Raw genomic sequence first — 25,886 nt, forward strand, 5'->3', positions numbered from 1 at the left:
TTACCTGAATATATTACCAACATTAGTGGAGGGCCACCCTGAAAAAAAAAAATACATTAAAAATTACAAAAAAATCTAAAAAAAAAAAAAATGAAAACATTTTTTTTTGTTACTTACCAGAAATGCCTGTTGCTAGGCACATAATCCTAATCTGCCTCTTCCTCCTCCGCGGAGATCTTCTTTCTTCTCTCCTCGTCGCGTTGTCTTCTGGGTAATGGGTCGCGCTGTGTTCTGGGAACTGTGTGTCCCAGAACACAGCGCGTCCCATTCACAAAGCGCTGTGCGACTCGCGCATGCGCAGTAGGAAACGGGCAGTGAAGCCGCAAGGCTCCACTGCCTGTTTCCCTTAGAAGGAATGGTGGCACCGGGACCCGAGAGCCGAGGGACGGGTCGGCCTCGGGCGGCTGACATCGCGGGCGCCCTGGACAGGTAAGTCGGCTTATTAAGTCAGCAGCTGCAGTGTTTGCAGCTGCTGACTTTTAATTTATTTTTATTTTTTTAATGGCCCTCCTCTTTAACCACTTGTCGGCCAGGCTTTTTCTGGCACTTTTTGTTTACAATTTTAAATCAGTATTTTTTTGCTAGAAAATTACTTATAAACCCCCAAACATTTTACTTCTTTTTTTTTTTTTTAGCAGAGACCCTAGGGAATAAAATGGCAATTGTTTACATTTTTTATGTCACACAGTATTTGCGCAGCAGTTTTGCAAACGCAATTAAAAAAAAAAAAATACACTTTAATAATTAAAAAAAAAAAAAAACACAATACTTACCCCGATTTTTTGTATAATGTGAAAGATGATGTTACGCTGAGTAATTAGATACTGTACCTGTAACATGACAAACTTTAAAATTGAGCACGCTCGTGGATTGGCCGCAAACTACGATACTTAAAAATCTCCATAGGTGATCCATTGCTGGAATTATTGGTCTCGCTCTAAAGTTCGCGGTGATACCTGACATGTGCGGTTCGAATATCATTTACATATGCGTACGCGACTTACGTATGTGTTCACTTATGCGCGTGAGCACGGAGGGATGGGGTCACTTTTTTATTATTATTTATTTTACATTTTAATTTGTACGCTGTCTCTTTCATTTTTTTATTTTTTTATTTTAGATCACTTGTATTCCTATTACAAGGAATGTAAACATCCTTGTAATAGAAATAAGGATGACAGGTCCTCTTTATAGAGAGATCTGGGGTCAAAAAGACCTCAAATCTCTTCTTTACCTTTCAAATCAAAAGATCAAAAAAAAAAAGTTTTTTTTTTTTGATCTTTTGCTTTAATTTTTTTTATTTTTATTTCAGCCTGGACCGGAAGTGACGCCATGAAGTCGCTCCGGTCCTCCAAGGCCATAGAGTCAATTAAAAAGTGTTAACTCTTTGATCGCCTATGGGAACAGCCGTCCGCACCGTCGGATCGTTCCTCAGGCGAACCGGCAGAAACGGTAATCCCGAGAAATACCGGTGAGTGGTGGGGGGGGGGGGGATGTCCCCTCCCACCACTCTGGAAGCCAGCCCAGCGGCTTATGAGTTGATTAGAAGGTCAGTTTTAAACCTTTTGACTAAAATGCCGTTTTAGTTTTAGTCGTATTGTAGACATCTGAATTGTTTTCATTTTAGTCATATTTTAGTTGATTAAAATCTTCAGTAGCAGTGTTAATTTCACCACCTTAAATATTTTCGCCAACTAAATTACCACTGGGGTAAACAGGACATACAGTAACTTGAAAAATTATTCATACCCCTTGAAATATTCCAAATTTTGTCATGTTACAACCAAAAACGTAAATGTCTTCTATTGGATAAAGTGGCACATCATTGTAAAATGGAAGGAAAATGATAAATGGTTTTCAAATTTTTTTTTTTACAAATAAATATGTGAAAATTGTGGGGTTCCTTTTTCTATTCAGCCCTCTTTACTCTGATACCCCTAATTAAAATCTAGTGGAACCAATTGCCTTCAGAAGTCACTTAATTAGTAAATAGAGTCCACCTGTGTGTAATTTAATCTCAGTATAAATACAGATGTTCTGTGAAGCCCTCAGAGGTTTGTTGGAGAACCTTAGTGAACAAACAGCATCATGAAGGCCAAGGAACAAACCAAACAGGTCAGGGATAAAGTTGTGGAGAAGTTTAAAGCAAGGTTAGGTTATAAAAAAATATCCCAAGCTTTTACCATCTCACGGAGCTCTGTTCAATCCATCATCTGAAAATGAAAAGAGTATGGCACAACTGCAAACCTACCGAGACATGGCCGTCCACCTAAACTGACCGGCCGGGCAAGGAGAGCATTCATCAGGGAAGCAGCCAAGAGGCCCATGGTAACTCTGGAGGAGCTGCAGAGATCCACAGCTCAGGTGGGAGAATCTGTCCACAGGACAACTATTAGTCGTCTCTCCACAAATCTGGCCATCTGAAAGAAAGCCATAAGAAGTCCCGTTTGCAGTTTGTGAGAAGCCATGTGGAGGACACAGCAAACATGTGGAAGAAGGCGCTCTGGTCAGATGAGAGCAAAAAATTTAACTTTTTGGCCTAAAAGCAAAACGCTATGTGTGGCGGAAAACTAACACTGCACATCACCCTGAACACACCATCCCCACCGTGAAACATGGTGGTGGCAGCATCATGTTGTGGGAATGCTTTTCTTCAGCAGGGACAGGGAAGCTGGTCAGAGTTGATGGGAAGATGGATGGAGCCAAATACAGGGCAATCTTAGAAGAAAACCTGTTACAGTCTACAAAAGACTTGAGACTGGGGCGGAGGTTCACCTTCCAGCAGGACAACGACCCATAACATACAGCCAGAGCTACAATGGAATGGTTTAGATCAAAGCATATTCATGTGTTAGAATGGCCCAGTCACAGTCCAGACCTAAATCCAATTGAGAATCTGTGGCAAGACTTGAAAATTGCTGTTCACAGACGCTCTCCATCCAATCTGGCAGAGCTTGAGATATTCTGCAAAGAAGAATGGGCAGAAATGTCCCTCTCTAGATGTGCAAAGCTGGTAGAGACATCCCCAAAAAGACTTGCAGCTGTAATTGCAGAGAAAGGCGGTTCTACAAAGTATTGACTCCGGGGGGCGCCATACAAATGCACACCACACTTTTCCCATATGCTCTCTAAAGGAACTGCCCACATGTGCGGGAGTGACGTCATCACGGCTCCAGCCCCCGGATCCAGAAGAAGCTCCGGGAATGCTGTCGGCCATGATAGCGGTGTGCCTGGACCACTGCAATAGCTTTGCTATAAGGTGAGTATTTCATAATGAGCTAGTATGCCCACCTATGTTGGGCCATTTGATTACTGAGAGCAGTGGCGGCTGCTCCATAATTAGGGGCACAGGGGCACTGCCCCCCCCCAATTCATGCGGCCAAGCACCTAATCTACATGCAGGCGCCCGGACACATGGATGTCAATGTTTTATTTTTATTTTTTTGAGGCTCTAATTGGCTTAAAAAAAGGGCGGGCTTGGGGCGCAGAGCAGTGTGCCCTGAGCCGACCCAGTTGTGTGACAGTAGTGAATTAATATTCGCTATTGTCTTCCTGCTTTTGGCCGAGAGAAGAAGTGACCGTATTGGCCACGAGGGGGAGTAATGGTGGCGATCTGCGATTTTTATCCCGACTGCGACATTATGGCGGACACATCGGACACTTTTGACACTATTTTGGGACCATTGTCATTTATACAGCGATCAGTGCTATAAAAATGCATGTGTAAATGACACTGGCAGGGAAGGGGTTAAACACTAGGGGGGCGATGAAGGGTTTAAGTGTGTCCTAGGGAGTGATTTTAACTGTGGGGGGGGGGGGGGGTGGTCTTCCTAAGACATGACAGCGATCATTGCTCCCGATCACAGGGAGCGGTGATCTCTGTCACGACACAAGGCAGAACGGGGAAATGCCTTGTTTACATAGGCATCTTCCCCTTCTACCTCTCCACACCGCAATCGCGGGCCGCCGGAGAACACTAAGTTCCTGGGACTCGCGGGCACGGTGGCGCGGCGTGCGGTGGGGGGCGTGCGCCCGAAAGGCGGCAAATTTAAAGGGTCGTACCTGTACCCCCATTTGTCTGCCTGTTGCCATTCCGCCGACGTATATCTGTGTGCGCCGGTCAGTAAGCGGTTAATCTTATTGTATTATATTTTTAAATATTACAAAAACAAGAAAAAAGAAATTCAGAAAAATCGAAAAACAAAAAGACAATTGATATATTTTCAGAAACAAATGAAAATTGTGAGTGTAAACAATTCATAGAATCTTGGATATTCACGTAACTATAGCATTTTCCTTTAAATTATCATTTAAACTAAATTTAGAAATAACATTCCTTATGCCTAAAGAGATACAGATATCTAACCATGAAAACAAAAAGAAGCTTAGATACCCTCAAAATTTTGCAAATAATTAGGTTGGCCAAAAAAATTATATTTATCAAAGTGAACTACATAAAAGGGAAAGAAAAATAGCAGAAGGTAACAGGGGCGGACTGATCATTGGGCCACTTGGGCACTGCCCGAGGGCCCCATGCCACTAGGGGGCCCCATCAGGGTTGCCAGCCTCAGTAAAACCAGGGACAGTATGTAAAAATCTGTGTTTTTTTTTTTACATCTGTCTCTGAAATGTCCCTCACCGACATCCTTTTGGTCTATAAATCCTGAGATTATAGCTGCCCCACCTCTCCAGTACCTTCTCAGCCAATAGAAACATGTCTGTGTATACTGTGCGTATGTGTATACTGTGTGGCCCCCCATAATATCTGATTGCCTGGGGGCCCCATAATCTCCTATTGCCCGGGGGCCCCATGAGTTGTCAGTCCGCCCCTGGAAGATAATTGTTCCACGCACTTTAACATTAATGATACATTGTTAAACATTTGCTATACATAGTTTAACATTAGTGATATTTTTTTCTTTTACATTTGCAGATGACCCTCCAGTGCACCAGCTCAGGAAACCTGTCCCTCACGGCTCTGCTGGAGAAGTATTGTGAGATGCTGTCCGCCATGTACAACATCACAGGTACAGCCTATGTATCCCTTTTCTGACATGACATACACTATATTGTCAAAAGTATTGGGACGCCTGCCTTTACACGCACATCAACTTTAACGGCACCCCAGTCTTAGTCCGGAGGGTTCAATATTGAGTTGGCCCACCCTTTGCAGCTATAACAGCTTCAACTCTTCTGGGAAGGCCGTCCACAAGGTTTAGGAGCGTGTCTATGGGAATGTTTGACCATTCTTCCAGAAGTGCATTTGTGAGGTCAGGCGCTGATGTTGGATGAGAAGGGCTGGCTCGCAGTCTTCGCTTTAATGCACCCCAAAGGTATTCTTTCGGGTTGAGGTTCAGGTCAGTCAAGTTCCTCCACCCCAAACTCGCTCATCCATGTCTTTATGGACGTTGCTTTGTGCACTGGTCCAAATCATTTGGTGGAGGGGGGATTATGGTGTGGGGGGAGGGGGGATTATGGTGTGGGGTTGTTTTTCAGGGGTTGGGATTGGCCCCTTAGTTCCAGTATAGGAAACTCTTAAGGTGTCAGCATGCAAAGACATTGTGGACAATTTCATGCTCCCAACTTTGTGGGAACAGTTTGGAGATGACCCCTTCCGGTTCCAACATGACTGTGCGCCAGTGCACAAAGCAAGGTCCATAAAGACATGGAGATCGGTGGGTGTGGCCTATTGCATTAGGATGTGCACCTCAAAGCTCAAACATACATGTATGTGTCTATGTGCATATATACTGACGTGTCAGTAGGGCAGTGGATGGTGACAGTAGTTTTTATTTCTATTATTTTATTTTTGATTATTTTTACAATATAATTCATTTTTTATAATTTTTTATCAATTTTGTAGGAGCCCTGCTAGGGGGCTTTGGTGAAATATCAGTGGTTTAAACAGGGGGGATCTGCATCACACAGGGTGTGCACACGCCTATGGACATGGATGAGTGGGTTTGGGGCGGAGGAACTTGACTGGCCTGCACAGTGTCCTGACTCCAACCCAATAGAACACCTTTGGAAAGAATTAGAGCAGAGACTGCGACCCAGGCCTTCTCATCCATCATCAGCACCTGACCTCACAAATGCTCTTCTGGAAGAATGGTCAAACATTCCCATAGACACACTCCTAAACCTTGTGGACGACCTTCCCAGAAGAGTTGAAGCTGTTATAGCTGTAAAGGGTGGGCCAACTCAATATTGAACTCTACAGACTAAGACTGGGATGTCATTAAAGTTAATTTACATGTAAAGGTAGGCGTCCCAAAACTTTTGAAAATATTGTGTAGAAGAAATGGGGCCAACCGTAATCATTTATCAGCCTATCAGCTCAAAAGGAAGCCAATGTGACATCACTGGTTCTCCATGAATGTCTAGACCTCAAGCTCATATAAAAATATGTTCTGTCCCTTGCTGGCAGGTGCTATTTAGGGGTGAAGGACGGGTTCACGATTAGCCAATTTATGTGCCCAGGCAAAGTTTTTGAAAATCCTAATGCACTGCGTGTATTTGAACGATGTGTAGCCAGCTTAGAAAAGCTATTACAGCGGCTTTAGGATAAACCAGTCCCTCATCATACTAGAGGGGGCACAGAGTGTCCAGAGTTTACGTGAATTGGAAGCTGCTTTATGGAGATGATTGAGTGAGATAATAAACTGCATAGGCAGACATTTGTGGATCTATTGTTGCTGGGGGTCTATTGTTTATAGGGGGAATACATTTTGTGGGGATCTGTTGTTGTTGAGAGGATATTTTGTTGCTGGAAGGGGATCTGTTGTTGCTGGAAGGGATCTATTGTTGCTGGAGGGGGATCCGTTGTTGCTGGAGGGGCATTTGTTATTGCTGGAGGGGGATCTGTTGTTGCTGGAGGGGGATCTGTTGTTGCTGGAGGGGGATATGTTTTTGCTGGAGGGGGATATGTTGTTGCTGGAGGGGGATCTGTTGTTGCTGGAGGGGATCTGTTGTTGCTGGAAGGGGATCTGTTGTTGCTGGAGGGAATATGTTGTTGCTGGAGGGGATCTGTTGTTGCTGGAGGGATCTGTTGTTGCTGGAAGGGATATATTGTTGCTGGAGGAAATATGGTGTTGCTGGAGGGGATCTGTTGTTGCTGGAAGGGGATCTGTTGTTGCTGGAAGGGATCTATTGTTGCTGGAGGGGATCTGTTGTTGCTGGAAGGGATTTATTGTTGCTATTTTTCACGGGTTTTTTTTGTTATCAATAAAAAACTCCATACAACTAGTTTGGCGCCGCAAAATGATACTTTGTTTCTGTATTTTTTAAAGGGGTGGTACTGGGAGTTGGGTAGGAGGGTAAAACCAGGGGGCGGTGTTGGAAGGTGAATAGGGGGTGGAGTCAATGCATGACTGGAAGGGGGGGTACCTGCACCTATTCTTGGTGAAAAAAGCGCTGATTATAATTATTGTTAATTGCAACAATGTGTGTAACATTTTGGTAATAATATCATTTGTATAAATACTGTAAAGGTCTCATGCACACCGGGCATTTTAGGGCATTTGACTTTCTGTCTCTAAATTTTCCTCCATGTTATCCTATGTATCCACTGACACATAGGCGTTTACAGGCATTTAGGGGCAGGAGCTTCACATGAACTGATTGGTTCCTTGTGCTGCTTCTTCCTTTCACACTCCAGCTCTGCTGTACAGGGTTCGCAAGAGACTGATACCAGGTCATATTCCAGTACTTATACTACCTGCATTAAAAAATAAATAATTGAAGGATATATTAATTAATACAGTTTCATTAATGTGTTTTTTATATCTGGTTGGCATTCAGCTTTATGCTTCTTACCTGGAGTTCTTAGCCACCTCCCGCCTGTCCTACAGACTGATGATGGCGGCGGGGTGTCTCTCTCGTTCTGGGATGGCGTCTTATGATGTTGCCCTAGTCTCCCCACGCTTGCGCAAATGCGCGGGCATGCAGTGCGGCGATCGGCGGGGACATGGCCCAGCCCTGATCTCAGTAAAGAGCTGATGACAAGGCTCTTTACCCAGGTGATCAGCTGTGTCCAATCAGCGTGTGAGTAGAGGAGAGCCAATCAGTGGCATTTCCTCACAGGGGGAGAGCTGTACAGATAATCAGGGCACTGATCATCAGTGCAGCCCCAGCAGTGCCCAGCAGTGATGCCACCCAGTGCCCAGCAGTGATGCCAATGTGTGCCCATCAGTGATGCCAATCAGTGCTCATCAGTGCCTGTTCATCATCAGTGTCGCCTATCAGTGCTTATCAGTGCTGCATTTTAGTGCCTCCTCATCAGTGCCCATCGGTATCGCCTCATTAGTGCCCATCAGTGCCGCATATCAGTGCCTCTTCATCAGTACTGCATATTAGTGCCTCCTCATCAGTGCCCTTCAGTGCTGTCTCATCAGTGCCCATCAATGCCGCCTCATCGGTGCCCATCAGTGCTGCATGTTAGTGCCATCTCATCAGTGCCCATCAGTGCCCATCAGTGCTGCATATTAGTGCCTCCTCATCAGTGCCCATCAGTGCTGTCTCATCAGTGCCGCATATTAGTGCCTCCTCATCAGTGCCCATCAGTGCCGTCTCATCAGTGCCGCATGAAGGGAGAAGATTGGGGCAGTGGTGGTGGGGGGGCTTACCTGCAGAGGTCAGAGCTGAAGAGGGGTGAAAGTGATATGTGGATGGGGATGCAGAGGTAAGCAGCTGTGGTAGAATGCTAAACTCTGCACTCTGTGTGTCGTGCACCCCTGAGCTCTGCATCCTGTGTGTCATGCACCCCTGAACTCTGCACTCTGTGTGTAACACTTCCCCTATGAACTATGCGTTCTGTACATAATGCACCCCTGGTATTTAAAGCGGGAGTCCGCCGGGAGTTCCGCCGTTTTTTGTTTTTTTTTAAAAGCCAGCAGCTACAAATACTGCAGCTGCTGACTTTTAAAATAAGGACACTTACCCGCCCAGTGCGCCCGCAATGTCGGCACCCGAAGCCGATCTCTCTATCGTCTCTCGGGTGCTGCTGCCGCCATCTTGGGTATGGGAATCAGGAAGTGGAGCCTTTCGGCTTCATTTCCCGGTTCCCTACTGTGCATGCGCGAGTCGCGCTGCGCAATAAGGATGGACCCGCTGCCTCTGGGATCTTTGTGTTTCCCAGCAGGCAGCGGGGGACTTTCGGAAAGGGGCGTAGTCTACGCCCCTTTCCGCAGAGAGCTATCCCGGAAGTGGGTGCAGATACCTGTACTGTACAGGCACCTGCACCCCCCTCCCCCCTGAAAGGTGCCAATTGTGGCGCCGGAGGGGGGGAGGATTTCAATGAGCGGAAGGCCCACTTTAGGGTGGACCTCCGCTTTAATGCCCCTTTAAGACCCTTCCACTGTTTGACGTAAAATGTGACCACACCCACTATTTGATGCAGTTTGGAAGGTGTGTGTGTGTGTGGGGGGGGGGGGGGGTGAGGGGGTTTGGGGGTCATGGTTGAGTTCCTACACCTATTTTCTAAGGGAAAAAAAAAGCCCTGATAACAGTTATTCACTGTGAATAATCATTTTTTGTCTGCTTGGACAAAGCTAGATCTACCTGTGGCCTGTAGATGGCACTACTGAGCCTGGAGTCTCTACCATTAGTGCAACTCCATGGAACAGGGAGTAAATATACACAGTAAATAGTGAGAATATTAAAGAGGGATTCCGCCCAAAAAAAAAAATTAAAAGCCAGCAGCTATAAATGCTACAGCTGCTGACTTTTAATAAATGGACACTCACCTGTCCCGGGTTCCAGCGATGCCGGCAGCCAAGGCCGATCGATCGCTCGGGCCTCGGCTGCTGCCGCCGCCATTCTAGGTGAGGGAATCAGGAAGTGAAGTGAATCGGCTTCACTTCCCGGTTCCCTACTGCGCATGCGCGAGCCGCGCTGCGCAATAGGAAATCTCTGCGCTGTCACTGGGACCCGTGTGTGTCCCAGCAGACAGCGCGGCAGGGCAGGAAATGGCGTAGACTCCCGTGGGAGTCTATGCCCGGAAGTGGGTGAAAATACCTGTCTTTGACAGGTATCTCCACCCCCTCCCCCCTGAAAGGTGTCAATTGTGACACCGGGGGGGGGGGGGGGGGTTCCGATCAGCGGAGGTTCCACTTTAGGGTGGAATCCCGCTTTAACCATAATAGTGATGTGGCCGCTGTCTACAAAATATATTTGTCGACTCTCCTGATACAGCAAGTGCTAGAACATCATCTAGAGTTTATTCTGAATGGTTAAAAAAATTACTTGACTGTGATAGCAGCCTAGCATGTACTTTAAATGGGCATTATTATTATTAATAATAATAATAATAATAATAATGGTATTATTGTCATTATTGATATCCCCTCCCCCCCTCCCCCCTTCATTTTTATCTTCATTGTTTCTACTACCCCTCCTTCCTTATACTTTTTTATTTTTCCTTCACTCCTTCCTTCCTTATTTTCTTCCTTCCATCCTTTCTCCCTTCCCCCTGCTTCGCTCCCTCACTTCCCTTTTCTGTCTTTCCTTCCTTCCCTACTCTCTTTCTTTCATCCTTGTTTCCTTTTTTTTAAGGCGGTGAGCCATGATGAACACCTTCCCCCTCTTACACCCCCCCCCCCCCCCCACGGTATAGGTTTCTGACAACCTGTACTCACAGGATGTCCTCAGTCATGCTGGCTGAATGATTCTGAGTGCATGGCTGCCTCTAGTGGCAGAAATGAATTACAGCAGGAGATATCTTTCTCATATATTAAAGCGGGACTTCACCCAAAAGGAGACACATCGCTAATCCCAGAGGACTGTAGGATCATTTACAAAGCGCAGCGCAGCTTGCGTCCTTATATTAAAAGTCAGCAGCTACAGTATTTGTAGCTGCTGACTTTGAATTTTTCTCGGGGAGACTGGAGCTGCTCTTTAAGAATCGCCGCGAGTGAGAGTAATAATTCTAGGGCCACCGTTCACTGTTAAAGGAGAAGCTTGGGGTTGTTAAAAGATAAACATCCATACTTGTAGAGAAGTGCCATAGGAATAGAAATATTATTCATGGAACCTTCGTCCCATCAAGATATAGGCAGAGGGAGAGAGAGAGGCTATGTTTGGACTTGTGGTTCCGTGTAATCAACTGACATTTAAACAGTCAAGGGTAAAATTATTCAGGTAATTGTATTACAAAAAGGAATATACTAACACGGTTTACAAAATAAAAACAGATCATGACTAGGGATGAGCTTCATGTTCGAGTCGAATATACGTTTGACTCGAACATCGGCTGTTCGCCGAATTCCGAACGTTTTGGGCCATTCGCACCAAATTCGTGTGGCGCTTACGGCCCACAATGCACTGCGATGGTGCAGTGCATTGCTGGCTCATGATTAGCCAAGCATGCACTGTGACCCCGCATGCTTGGCCAATCACAGCGCCGGCAGCGAGGAGAGCCATGATTGGCCACAGGCAGGATGCCTGTGGCCAATCATAGCTCAGGCTGGGTAGTACACGCCCCACACTATATAAGGCCACCAGCGCGGCAGCCTTGTGTAGTGTGTTGGCATCTGTAGCAGTTAGTGGGTGTTCTGTGTACCTTCAACACAGTATACATCGGTAGTTATCGGCCGATTTTTCGTTCTTGCTCTTCTGTAGTGGTTGTTGTCTGCATGCCCTGACCGCAGTATACACCGCTATATTCACCTATATAGCTAGCGATATATCTATCTTTTATAATAGAGCTGTCAGTCAGTGTTAGGAGATTGTGCGTGCTGTCTGCGTGCTCTGAATGCAGTATACACCGCTATATCCACCTATATAGCTAACTATCTTGCTCGTTTTAAATAGAGCTTTCAGTCAGTGTTAGGAGATTGTGCGTGCTGTCTACATGCTCTGAACGCAGTACACACCGCTATATCCACCTATATAGCTAATTATCTTGCTCATTTTAAATAGAGTTTTCAGTCAGTGTTAGGAGATTGTGTGTGCTGTCTGCGTGCTCTGAACGCAGTATACACCGCTATATCCACCTATATAGCTAACTATCTTGCTCGTTTTAAATAGAGCTTGCAGTCAGCGGTAGGAGATTGTGTGTGCTGTCTGCGTGCTCTGAACCCAGTATACACCGCTATATCCACCTATATAGCAAATTATCTTGCTCGTTTTAAATAGAGCTTGCAGTCAGCGGTAGGAGCTTGTGCGTGCTGTCTACGTGCTTTGAACCCAGTATACACCGCTATATCCACCTATATAGCTAACTATCTTGCTAGTTTTAAATAGAGCTTGCAGTCAGCGGTAGGAGATTGTGCGTGCTGTCTGCGTGCTCTGAACCCAGTATACACCGCTATATCCACCGATATAGCTAACTATCTTGCTTGTTTTAAATAGAGCTTGCAGTCAGCGGTAGGAGATTGTGCGTGCTGTCTGCGTGCTCTGAACCCAGTATACACCGCTATATCCACCTACATAGCTCTTCTCTATTTGAGCCATCTGCCATCTGCAGGAGTTAGTGGAAGTTGTGTGTGCCTCCAGCACAATATACACTACCCAATTGCTGGTTTTCCCAACTCCCTTCAGGCCATTCCCATGTCTGGAAGGCCAGCAAGGAGAGGCAGACAGGCGCGAGCCAATAAAAGAGGGCAAGCAGGCTCTGTGTCTAGAGACAACAGTGCTGGTCGTGGACGCGGTGCATCGTCATCATCAGCACGTGGCCATGGGACACGCTTGTCCTTCTTTTCGGCAGCTGGACATGTTGCACCGCAACATGCCAACGACTTGGTAGAGTGGATGACCAAGCCCTCTTCATCCTCCTCATCCTCTCTCACCCAGGCTCAGGGTACTAGCAAAGCAGCTGCCAACGCATCGTCTTCCCTCCTCTCAATGTCATCATCAGTGACTCCTTCCCTAGACCCACCACGTCCTCCTGAGGAGTCTCCTGAACTCTTTGAGCACAGTGTTGGGTACATGCTCCAGGAGGATGCCCAGTGTTTTGTAGGCTCTGATGATGATACTCAGCTAGAAGAAGGCAGTAGCGTGAATGCAGAGAGAGGGGATGCTCAAGAAGGACAGCAATCTGGCAGTCATGTTCCACAAGCTGCAGCATACTGCCAGGTTTGCTCCAGCGATGAAGAGGGAGGGGATGATGAGGGCACTGACTCCACATGGGTGCCTGGTAGGAGAGAGGAGGAGGAGGCACATGTCCAACGAGGTAGGATGCCCTGCGGGGGCCAGCTTAGGGTCAGCACACAGACTGAATCACACCGCAGAGCTCCGTCTGTGCAGGGCGCTGCCTCTGCGCGTTATTCTAAAAGTTCTTTGGTGTGGGCCTTTTTTGAGACGAGTGCATCAGATCGCACCGCTGCTATTTGCAACATATGTCTCAAGCGTATCTCGCGTGGCCAAAACATCAGCCGCTTGGACACCACATGCTTGACCAGACATATGTTGACCTGCCATGCAGCTCGTTGGCAAGCGTACCTCAAAGACCCACACCAAAGAACAAAGCGGACCTCTCCTTGCTCCTCATCAGCTGGCATCTCCAACCCCACTAGACCTTCAGTCCTCTCTGAAACCTTCTCTGAGAGGAATGAAGGTGTAGAATTAGGTGTGTCACAGCCAAGTGGCACTCTGCTAGCAGCACACCCACGTCCGATTATAGCAGGCAAATGTCCCTGCCCCAGCTGCTGGACCGGCGAAAGAGGTTCACTCCCAGCCATCCACATGCCCAGCGGTTGAATGCTAGCTTGGCTAAATTGCTAGCACTTCAACTGCTGCCTTTTCAATTGGTGGATTCGGCCCCCTTCCGTGAGTTTGTACAATGTGCGATTCCTCAGTGGCAGGTCCCCAAACGCCACTTTTTCTCACGGAAGGCGATTCCGGCTCTCTACCGGCATGTGGAAGGCAATGTCCTTGCCTCGCTGGACAGGGCGGTCAGCGGTAAGGTGCATATTACCGCTGACTCATGGTCCAGCATGCATGGACAGGGACGTTACCTGTCTTTCACGGCCCATTGGGTCACTCTTCTGGCAGCTGGGAAGGATGCAGGACAAGGTGCAGTAGTGTTGGAGGTTGTTCCGCCACCACGCCTCCAAAATGCTACTATTGGTTGTGACACACCTCTCTCCTCCACCCCCTCCTCTTCTTCTTCCTCCATGGCCTCTTCCAGTGCTCTGTCCTCAGAACCAGCGGTGCTCTGTAGGCGTTCCAGGACGCAAGTACGCAGGCAAAACGATGCCATGCCGTGCTTGTGCTGGTTTGTTTGGGGGACAGGAGCCACACTGGGGCAGATGTTTTGTCAGCTCTGCAGGGGCAAGCCAAGAGGTGGTTGACGCCATGCCAGCTTAAGCCTGGAATGGTGGTTTGCGACAATGGCACCAACCTCCTCTCCGCCCTCCGACAGGGACAACTGACCCATGTGCCCTGTGTGGCTCACGTCCTTAACCTGGTGGTGCAGCGGTTCTTGGGCAGGTACCCGGACTTACAGGATGTCCTGAAGCAGGCCAGGAAAGTCTTTGTGCATTTCCGCCGATCATTTAATGCCTGTGCTCGGCCAGGACCAGGTGGAACTCAACGTTGGCCATGCTGCAGCGGCTGCACATGCAGCAGAGGGCCATCAATGAGTACCTGTGTGACTACGGCACCAGGACAGGGTCAGGGGAACTCAGCTTTTTCTCACCACGCCAGTGGGGCATGATCAGGGATGCATGCACTGTCCTGTCACCATTTGAGGAGGCCACAAGGATGGTGAGCAGTGACAGTGCATGCATCAGTGACACTGTACCTCTTGTTCACCTCTTGGAGCATACGCTGCGTGGAATAATGGACAGGGCACTTGAGGCAGAACAGAGGCAGGAAGAGGAGGACTTCCTTGCCTCTCAAGGCCCCCTTTATCCAGACAGTGTTCCTGCTGTGCCACCTATCACACAGGAAGAGGATGAGGAGGAGGAGGAGGAGGAGGATGATTGTGTCAGCATGGAGGTGGAGGCTGGCACTCAGCATCAGCAGCAGCAGCAGTCTTGTAGGGATGATTTACAGTCCCAAGAAACCCGTGGACTTGTACGTGGCTGGGAGGAGGTAGCTGCGGATCATGTTGTCCTTAGTGACCCAGAGGACTCCGGACTGAATGCCTCAGCTAACCTACGCTGCATGGCCTCCCTGATCCTGCAAAGCCTGCGGAAGGATCCTCATATTCTTCGGATCAAGGAGAGGGACCATTACTGGCTGGCCACTCTCCTTGATTCACGGTACAAGGGTAAGGTTGCCGACCTTATCTTGCCATCGCAGAGGGAGCAGAGGATGAGACATCTCCGGGAGGTCTTGCAGAAAGGTCTGTGCAACGCGTTCCCAGAGACTGGGAGGTTACATACTCCTGGTCCTGGACAACGTGTTGCTGAGGCATCGGTCAGAAGGAGCGGTGGAGAAGGTGGCCGTCTGACCGATGCTTTCAGTCAATTTTTTAGTCCGCAGCCCTAAGGTATGATCGGTTCCAGCAACCATCGCCAGCGTCTGATTTACATGGGGCAGGAATACCTAGGGGCAAGGTCAGACTTGGACACCTTTCCCACCGAAAATCCTCTAGCTTACTGGGTCCTGAGGATGGATCACTGGCCAGAGCTTGCACAGTATGCAATTGAGCTACTGGTCTGTCCTGCATCCAGCGTTCTTTCGGAACGCACCTTCAGTGCTGCTGGTGGCTTTGTTACCGATCACAGGGTGCGCCTGTCCACCAAATCAGTTGATCAACTGACCTTCATCAAGATGAATCAGTCTTGGATCACCCACAGCTACCAAGCACCTAAAGCTGATGTAACCGAATAATTTTTTTTGATATATCACATCCCTTCAAGACTGCCTATGCTGATGCTGAGTGACTGTCCTGTTATGTTGATTGTCTACCCTCTTCGTCCTCCACTGATATGTTGGAAGAACATTTCTGGCTCTGGGTGATGCCATCAGCCCAATTTTTCTTCCCCTGTTTAACAGGGGCGTTTAATTACAATTTTTGATGCAATGCTTTGCAGCAGGGCTAATTCCTGCAATAAAAATAGAGTATATGGGAGAGGTTGCAGTGTCGTGGCACCAGCACCAGTGCCTAAGGCCCAATTTTTCAGCCCCTGTTTAACTGGGGCATTTAAGTACAATTTTTGATGCAATGCTTTGCAGCAGGGCTAATTCCTGCAATAAAACTAGAGTATATGGGAGAGGTTGCAGTGTCGTGGCACCAGCACCAGTGCCAGCAGCCCAATTTTTCAGCCCCTGTTTAACAGGGACATGTAATTACAATTCTTGATATAAAATTTCACAGGAGGGCCCGTTCCTGTGTCCACCCAGAGTAACTGTGAGGACTTATAGTGTTGTGGCACCAGCACCACAACCACCAAAGGTCAATTTTTCTACCACTGTTCAACAATGGCATGTAATTACAATTCTTGATATAATCGTTCACAGCAGGGCGCTCCAGCGCCCACCAAAAGTCACTTTGAGGGCTTACAATGTTGTGGCAAAACCAACACCTTGTTCCGCCATTTCTGCAGAGCATATAGGGCAGGCCCCTACATTCAAACATCCAACTTACAAACATCTCCTACTTGCAAACGGAAGGAGACAACAGCAAGTGAGATGAAAAAAGACGGACGGCAAAACAAATTATACAGGGGTGATAACCCTTCCCTATGTTTTCCAAAAAGCTTAAAAATAGTTTTTTTGACTAAAGCTACACTTTAAAAATGTACCAGTTGAAAATTACAAACAGATTCAACTTAACACAACAAACCTACACAGTCCCTGTCTTGTTTGCACCGCCTGTATACTGCTGTTCTGAGTATATAGGGTCTGGGGGCCACACGCATTTCCTTTTTTTAATATGGGTACGGGGTTACCCTTAATATGCGTACAAGACCCAAAGGGGCTGGTAATGGGCAGGGAGGGCTACCCATGCCATTGTTCTCAATGATTTTCAACCATATTGCAGGAACCAGATATAACATTAAAACCGCAAGCAGTTTTAAATGATGTTATTTCCGTTTAATGTCATTTTGTGCAGGGACTGTTCTAAACACGGGAAACACGTGGCACTTCACAGGCATACTACAGACACCCCCCAGGCACCATATTTAAAGGAATATTTCACTTTTTTTTTCACTTTAATCGTCATTAAAATCAGTGCTCCCGCCAAAACGGATGCTTTTAAAACTTTTTTTTGCATTGACCCATGTCCCCTGGGGCAGGAGCCAGGTCCCCAAACCCTTTTTAGGACAGTATCTTGCATATTAGCCATTAAAATTAGCACTTTTAATTTTGAACGTTCGAGTCCCATGGACTTCAATGGGGTTCTAACGTTCGTACGAATTTGGGGTCCGTTCGAAAGTTCTGGTGCGAACCGAACCGGGGGGGTGTTCGGCTCATCCCTAATCACGACAATCAAAAAAGTTGCATCCTATCTTAACAGCTAGAACATCAATACCATCTATGTGGTGATTACATGTTTCGCTGGCTTAGCCGATTCTTCAGGAGCTTTCTATAGTTATCATAAAAGCATGGATTACTTAAATCACCCAACTCGCAGTGGTATAAAAACAAAAACAAAACAATAAATGAATAATACACACTGCTGCAACTTCAATGTGAGACACACGCAATAGAACAATTCATTAAAGAATAAACTGCGCTGTGAAAAAAGTGAAATTAACATATAATAATGTATATAGTCCTGCCGTAAATAGTGATGGCTATATAGTCATTAGGGATGAGCCGAACACCCCCCGGTTCGGTTCGCACCAGAACTTGCGAACGACCCCCGCGTTCAGTACGAACGTTAGAACCCCATTGAAGTCTATGGGACTCGAACGTTCGAATTGGAAAGTTCTAATTTTAACGGCTAATATGCAAGATAGTGTCCTAAAAAGGGTTTGGGGACCTGCCTCCTGCCTCAGGGGACATGGGTCACTGCAAAAAAAAAGTTTTAAAAACTGCCGTTTTGGCGGGAGCACTGATTTTAATGACGATTAAAGTGAAAAAAAAAAAGTGAAATATTCCTTTAAATATGGTGCCTGGGGGGTGTCTGTAGTATGCCTGTGAAGTGCCACGTGTTTCCCGTGTTTAGAACAGTCCCTGCACAAAATGACATTAAACGGAAATAACACCATTTAAAACTGCTTGCGGTTTTAATGTTATATCTGGTTCCTGCAATATGGTTGAAAATCATTGAGAAACATGGCATGGGTAGCCCTCCCTGCCCATTACCAGCCTATTTGGGTCTTGTACGCATATTAAGGGGAACCCCGTACCCATATTAAAAAAAGGAAATGCGTGTGGCCCCCAGGCCCTATATACTCAGAACAGCAGTATACAGGCGGTGCAAACAAGACAGGGACTGTGTAGGTTTGTTGTGTTCAGTTGAATCTGTTTGTCATTTTCAACCGGTACATTTTTAAAGTGTAGCTCCAGTCAAAAAAACTATCTTTAAGCTTTTTGGAAAACATAGGGAAGGGTTATCACCCCTGTATAATTTGTTTTGTCGTCCATCTTTTTTCATCTCACTTGCTGCTGTCTCCTTGCGTTTGCAAGTAGGAGATGTTTGTAAGTTGGATGTTTGAAAGTAGGGGCCTGCCCTATATTATAGCGGTATGTACTGGGTACAGAGCACGCAGACAGCACGCACTATCTCCTAACACTACTGACTGCAAGCTCTATTATTAACCACTTGTTAGCCCAATGTTTGCATAAAGTGAAAGATGAAGTTATAAATAATAGATATCAAACATGTCACTCTTCAAAATTGCACATGCCCGTGGAATGGCGCCAAACGTCGCTACTTAAAAAATCCCCATAGGCGACGCTTTAATTTTTTTTTTACTGGTTACATGTTTTGAGTTGCAGAGGAGGTCTAGGACTAGAATTATTGCTCTCGCTCTAACATTCTCGGCGATACCTCACATGTGTGGCACATGCGAGCACATGGGGACATGGGCGCTTTAATTTTTATTTTATTTTTTTATTGTTCATTTTACTTTATTTATTTTAGTTTGAAATTTTTTTCCCCAAAAATATATTTTTGATCACTTTTATTCCTATTACAAGAAATGTAAACATCCCTTGTAATAGGAATATGGGGTGACAGGTCCTCTTTACAGTGAAATCTGGGGGGTCAATATGACCCCACATCTCACCTCTAGGCTGGGAAGCCTGAAATAAAAAATAAAAAAAAGATTCTGGCTTTGATCGTACTGGCGAGTTGGTAGAAGCACCGAAGGGCGGTGAGGGGTGGGGGGCGTCTATGGCTGGGTATTTCAGGGTATCACCGAGTATGGCTGGGTATCTCTGAGTATGGCTGGGTATGGCAATTTATGGCAGGGTATTACAGAGTATTGGCGGGGTATTGGCGGGGTACTACAGAGTAATAGCAGGGTACTGCAGAGTATTGGGGGGTACTACAGAGTAATGGCAGGGTACTGCAGAGTATTGGGGGTACTGCAGAGTAATGGCGGGTACTGCAGAGTAATGGCGGGTACTGCAGAGTATTGGGGGGTACTGCAGAGTAATGGGGGTTACTGCAGAGTAATGGGGTGTACTGCAGAGTAATGGCAGGGTACTGCAGAGTATTGGGGGTACTGCAGAGTAATGGCGGGTACTGCAGAGTAATGGCGGGTACTGCAGAGTATTGGGGGGTACTGCAGAGTAATGGGGGTTACTGCAGAGTAATGGGGGGTACTGCAGAGTAATGGCAGGGTACTGCACTGCAGAGTAATGGCAGGGTACTGCAGAGTATTGGGGGTACTGCAGAGTAATGGCGGGTACTGCAGAGTAATGGCGGGTACTGCAGAGTATTGGGGGGTACTGCAGAGTAATGGGGGTTACTGCAGAGTAATGGGGGGTACTGCAGAGTAATGGCAGGGTACTGCACTGCAGAGTAATGGCAGGGTACTGCAGAGTATTGGGGGTACTGCAGAGTAATGGCGGGTACTGCAGAGTAATGGCGGGTACTGCAGAGTATTGGGGGGTACTGCAGAGTAATGGGGGTTACTGCAGAGTAATGGGGGGTACTGCAGAGTAATGGCAGGGTACTGCACTGCAGAGTAATGGCAGGGTACTGCACTGCAGAGTAATGGCGGGGTACTGCAGAGTAATGGCAGGGTACTGCAGAGTATGCACTGGTATTGCAGAGTATTGGCAGGGAATTGAGGGGTTAAATTCGGTGAACAGCGATGTGGGCACTGCAGATGCAGCCCACATCGCTGCTGACACCGATCTCTTTCCCCTCCGCTGTACCGATCGGTACAGAGAGGGGAGGGAGGAACAGGCGTCATAACACCGGTGACGCCGGTTTGTTTCCAAGTGATCACTCCGTCATTTGACGGAGCAATCACGTGGTAATCGGCCGTTTACCGTGATCCGTGATGCGACCCGGCGGTCACGGATGCTCTCGAGTGCGCACACCTCGGGGCACGCGAGAGCAGAATTCTGGGAGGCCGTTAATTAACGGCCTCTCAGAGTTAAACAACCCCCCTGAAGCCGTTAATCGGCAATGGGCAGTTGTTAAGTGGTTAAAGCTAGATCACTAGCTATATAGGTGAGGTGAATATAGTGGTGTATACTGCAGTCAGGGAACAGACAACAACCACTACACAGCAGCAAGATAGGAAATCAGCCAAAAACGATTGGTGTGTACTGTGTTGAAGGTACACAGAACACCCACTGCTTCAGATGCTAAGTAACACACTACAGGAGGCCGCCTCAAAGGCGGCCTTATATAGTGTGGGGCGTGCACTACACAGCCTGAGCTATGATTGGCCACAGGCAGGATGCCTGTGGCCAATCATGGCTCTCCTCGCTGCCGGCGCTGCGATTGGCCAAGCATGCGGGGTCACAGTGCATGCTTGGCCAATCATGGGGCAGCAATGCACTGCGCCACCGCAGTGCATTGTGGTCCGCGCGCGCGTCACTCCAATTTTGACGCGAACGGCCCAAACGTACGGAATTCGCCGAACGGCCGAACAGCCAATGTTCGAGTCGAACGTACGTTCGACTCGAACACGAAGCTCATCCCTAATAGTCATAAATCGAGCCGGCCGGCACTCGATAAGCAGCCCATTCCTTCCGGGACCTCACATTCGTTGGTGGTGACGTCAGCACGTCGATCCTCCCAAAGTGCCAGCCGGCTCGATTTATTATACATGCGATTGTTTTTTTTTTTTTTTCTGGATATGTAAGTGCAATTCTTTTATTTTATTTATTAAAATGTACTGAACTACACTATGGAAGTCCTTTCTCATTTATAATATGGGGAACCGCTGACCGCAAATACATCAGAAATACCAGGAGTGGAGGAGTGGGGATATCCTGTTGGTGGGAGAGAGACCCTGGCTGGGTTATATAGCCACAGGCATATTTGATCTCCTTTAAAAAGAAATCAATCCAGTTATTTCTCAGGTGGAGGGACCTTTCTGTAGTTAGATGGTGTAGAGAAATGATTGTCATAGAGCTAAAGAAACAAAGAGAATATATATATATTATATATATATAACAAATATATATTTGTATATATTTGTAAATATATATGTAACAAATTAATAATAATAATCATAAAAACTTTTTATTATTATTATTTTTATTATTTATTATTAATTAGTTCCGTTCCATTTGTTTAGATGCGGCATTTGTTATTTCAAATAATTTGTAACTTTGGATGAATTCATATTCGAAAAAAAAGAAAAATGTAATTTAAAAATGTAAAAAAAAAAATTTTTTTAAATTTAATAAATTTTTCGGGTCATTCATTATGATCGCAATTCGTAAATTTGAAAATCCACAAATAAGAATGGAAAATCTGAAAACATAACTAATTAACTAATAATAACTAACTGTTAAATTATATTTATTGGAATTTCCTTTCAAATTTGTCTGTTAGTGAACGTAACGAATTTGAATTTATCCAAAGTTAAGAATTATCTGAAATAACAGATGTCATATCTAAATGAATGGAATGTAACAAGTTAATAATAATAATAATCAAAACTTTTTATTATTATTATTTATTATTAATTAGTTCCGTTCCATTTGTTTAGATGCGGCATTCGTTATTTCAAATAATTCATAACTTTGAATAAATTCATATTCGTTACGAAAAAAAACCCCCAAAAAAATGAATTTGTTTTCATTTTCGTTTCATTCGTTTTTTTTTTGTTTTTTTTTCGTTTTTCAGGTTATTCGTTATGATCGCAATTTGTAAATTCGAAAATTTGAAAATGTGAAAATCCGAAAATAAAAAGAAAAATCTGAAAATTTGAAGAATAACTAACTAACTAATATAACTGACTATTCAATTATAGGTATTGGAATTTCCTTTCAAATTTGTCTGTTAATAGCGGATGCCATATCTAAATAAATGGAGCATAACAAATTAATAATAATAATAAAAATGTTTTATTAGTAATATTTATTATTAATTAGTTCCATTCCATTTGTTTAGATGCGGCATTCGTTATTTCAATTAATTTTTAACTTTGGATTCGGATTTGGATATTCGTTCCGAAAAAAAAAATCTAAAAAATTAACTAATATAACTAATTATTAAATTATTGCTATTGGAATTTCCTTTCAAATTTGTCTGTTAGTGAACTTAAAGAATTAAAATGTATCCGAAGTTACGAATTATCCGAAATAACGAATGCCGTATCTAGATGAATGGAATGTAACAAATTAATAATAATAAAAAACAATAATAATATTAATAAAAACGTTTTATTATCATTATTGATTATTAATTAGTTCTGTTCCATTTGTTTAGATGCAGCATTCGTTATTTCAAATAATTTGGATAAATTTGTATTCATTACGTTCACTAGCAGCCCAATTTGAAAGGAAATTCCAATACATATAATTTAATAGTTATTATTAGTTAGTTATTATTTAGAATTTTCGGACTTTCTTATTTTCCAATTTACGAATTGCGATGATAAGGAATTACCCTAAAAATGAAAAACGAAAATGAAAACTAATGACATTTTCCGTCAGTGCACATGTCTACTTTTAACTCTAAATTTATAGGCTGTAAAAACTTTTAGGGCTCGTTCCCACGTGCGATCGTTGGTTGTGCCAATGATCGTTGGATGTGCCATTGGTGGGAGGTGGCTGAGCCATGCTTTTACCACCCCCTGGATCACCCATCTAAACAAGGGCATGCAGCCTCTCAGGGCTGTGCACATGCAAAAAGTAAAACCCCTGGTGAATTACTGCTGCAGAATGTGACCCATTCAAGTAACTGGGGCCACGTCACAACCGCGAGCAATGCAGTTGCGTGCCGTGGGTTGTCATTTTTAGGGTTAAAACATGCGCTAGGGCAGTAACCCATCGCCTCCCAGCTGCCTGTCAATTTCTGTCTGGAAAGTGATCTACTGTGGTGTGATTTTCAGAAAGTGGGTGACAGGCGGCTGGGAGGCACATGAGCGCCCGCACATAAGGACAACCCCTAAAAGACCATTTTGGTTACGCCCACTTTGTTGGCACACTCAATTTCAAGCCTTTACATCAGTGCTTCTCAACTCCAGTCCTCAAGGCACCCCAACAGGTCATGTTTTCAGGCTCTCTATTATTTTGCACAGGTGATTTGATCGGTTTCATTGCCTTAGTAATTACCACAGCCGTTTAATCCAAGGGAAATCCTGAAAACATGACCTGTTGGGGCGCCTCGAGGACTGGAGTTGAGAAACCCTGCTTTACATATTTGGTATCTATTTACTCGACACTTCCAGTAAATATATACAACTCATCTTCTCTATTTTCCCTCAAAAATTGGAGATTATGTTGTTTTTGTACAGTCAATGAATTTGCAAGGCTTTTTTTTTTAACTGAAACTATAGACCTGATTAACTGCTGCGCAAACATTGAATGACATTTAAGCCTCGTACACACGATTGTTGGCCAACAAAACCGCGGGCATTTGTCCGAAGGGCGTTGGCCCAAACCTGTCTTGCATACAAACGGCAAGGAATTGTCGGTCAACAAACACGAACGTAGTATGTACTACGTGTTTTTTCAGCTCTTTAGCGACACCCTTTGGGCTCTTTCTGCTATTTTCGTGTTAGTAGAAGTTTGGTGAGTGTTGATTCACGCTTTTCATTTCACACTTTTCATTTCACACTTTTCATTTCACGCTATTCAGTTTGTTTCTTTTTTTGGTGCAAGTTACCACAACACCATTATCCTGTAGTTTTTAAGATCAAAGATACAACTATGTTGTGTCCTTTGTTAATTTTACATTGTATTTTTTTAAATGTAACTGCCTACTCCAAAACTGTCATTTGAAGTAAAACACACAGACAAGTATTATTCTACACAATTTTTTTATTGTGCATTCAAAAAAAGAAAACAAATAAAATTAGACATGCTATCTGCCAATAGAACTTAACCAAAAAGTGCATTCTATGCATCCAAAAATATAGAAAATATAACAAATCAAATCATTATTATTCAAGCAAAAAAATAAAATAAAAGCCTCATGCAGGTGTCCTGCTTCTTAATATAGGGGGGTCAGCAATGCCAAGAGTTGGTGAAAGCAGGGGTCCGTCACCCGGAGATAATTCTGAAAATCATCCGGATTATTCGCCTGGAGCTCCCGCAGCAAAGGCATATGACATAATTGGTCACCATTAATAAAGCAACCAAGAACTCCTCCTTCTCCTGTTCCTGGACTGGACTTGGGTCAAAGCAATAACTCCAAGGCCAATAATAAATAACACGTTATCTCCTCCGATTCCGCAACATGTCTGGTTGACGAACGGCTGTTCAGAAACGAAACGAAAAGCATGAAATGAAAAGCGTGAAATGAAAAACGTGAAATGAAAAGTGAAAAATGAAAAGCGCAAAATGAAAAGCGTGAAATGAAAAAGTGCAAAAAGAAAAAGCATGAAATGAAAAGCGTGAAATCAAAAGCATTAAATGAAAAGCGTGAAATGAAAAGCGTGAAATGAAAAAGTGAAAAATGAAAGGCGTGAAATGAAAAGCGCGAAAACAAAAGCCTTAAATGAAAAGCACGAAATGAAAAGCGTGAAATGAAAAGCGCAAAATGAAAACCGCAAAATGAAAACCGCAAAATGAAAAGCATGAAATGAGAAGTGCAAAATGAAAATCGCTAAATGAAAAGCGCAAAAAGAAAAGCGTTAAATAAAAAGTGTTAAATGAAAAGCGCAAACTTAAAAGCACGAATCAACACTCACCAAACTTCTACTAGCACGAAATTAGCAGAAGGAGTGCAAAGGGTGGCGCTAAAAAGCTGAAAAAACACGTAGTACGTCACTATGTTCGTGTTTGTTTGCCAAAAATTTCTTGCCATTTGTTTGTAGGACAAGCTTGGGCCAACGCCCTTTGGAAGAAAATCTGATCGTGTGTACGATGCTTAAGTTCTATATGTAGCTGGCATATTAGGCTGTCATTGTCTCTGATAATCCTGATACATTGTACAGAGAGCATTGGATGGGTTTAATAAAAAACAGGTGGAATGGAGGTCAGAATCCAAAAATAAACCCGGAAAGGAAGTGACTGCAATAAGGTAAATACATTGTGAAGCATTACTTAATGTGCTTCAGAGGGCAAATGTTTCATGTCACAAAGAATACGCCGCGTGCCCAGATGTGGCACCTGTCAGACACTCCAGCCAGGGTGTCGGCTTTCCGCCCGCTTCCCCCATCGTGGTACTCATATGGGACTTATAAGAACTTTCCTCCATCACTCTGTCATACTGTTTATTAACATGGCATGAAAGCTCTTGTGCCCAGCGGTGACGCCATTTATTACCTAAGTGAGCGATTATTAAACTATGTAACTAGGTAAAAATATAAATACCTGGAATTCAGCTTTAACCACTGAAGGACCAGACCTTTTCTGACACTTTTTGTTTACAAGTTAAAATCATGCCGCGTGCACACCACCGG

The 25,886-nt window shown here is 44.9% G+C and overlaps 1 protein-coding gene across 1 annotated transcript in view; it reads left to right on the top strand.

Annotated features, from left to right (window-relative positions):
* CRHR2 (corticotropin releasing hormone receptor 2) overlaps positions 1 to 25,886 on the top strand; it is a 543,313-nt gene that overhangs the window by 103,570 nt on the left and 413,857 nt on the right. Inside the window, exon 2 of the mRNA XM_077490673.1 lies at positions 4,934 to 5,027. Coding sequence (XP_077346799.1) covers positions 4,934 to 5,027 — 94 coding nt within the window. The remainder of the gene's footprint in view (positions 1 to 4,933; positions 5,028 to 25,886) is intronic.

Source organism: Lithobates pipiens, unplaced genomic scaffold, assembly GCF_037356315.1.
Source record: "Lithobates pipiens isolate NorthernLeopardFrog02 unplaced genomic scaffold, aLitPip1_a1.2 Scaffold_19, whole genome shotgun sequence".
NCBI classification, from domain to species: Eukaryota; Metazoa; Chordata; class Amphibia; order Anura; family Ranidae; genus Lithobates; species Lithobates pipiens.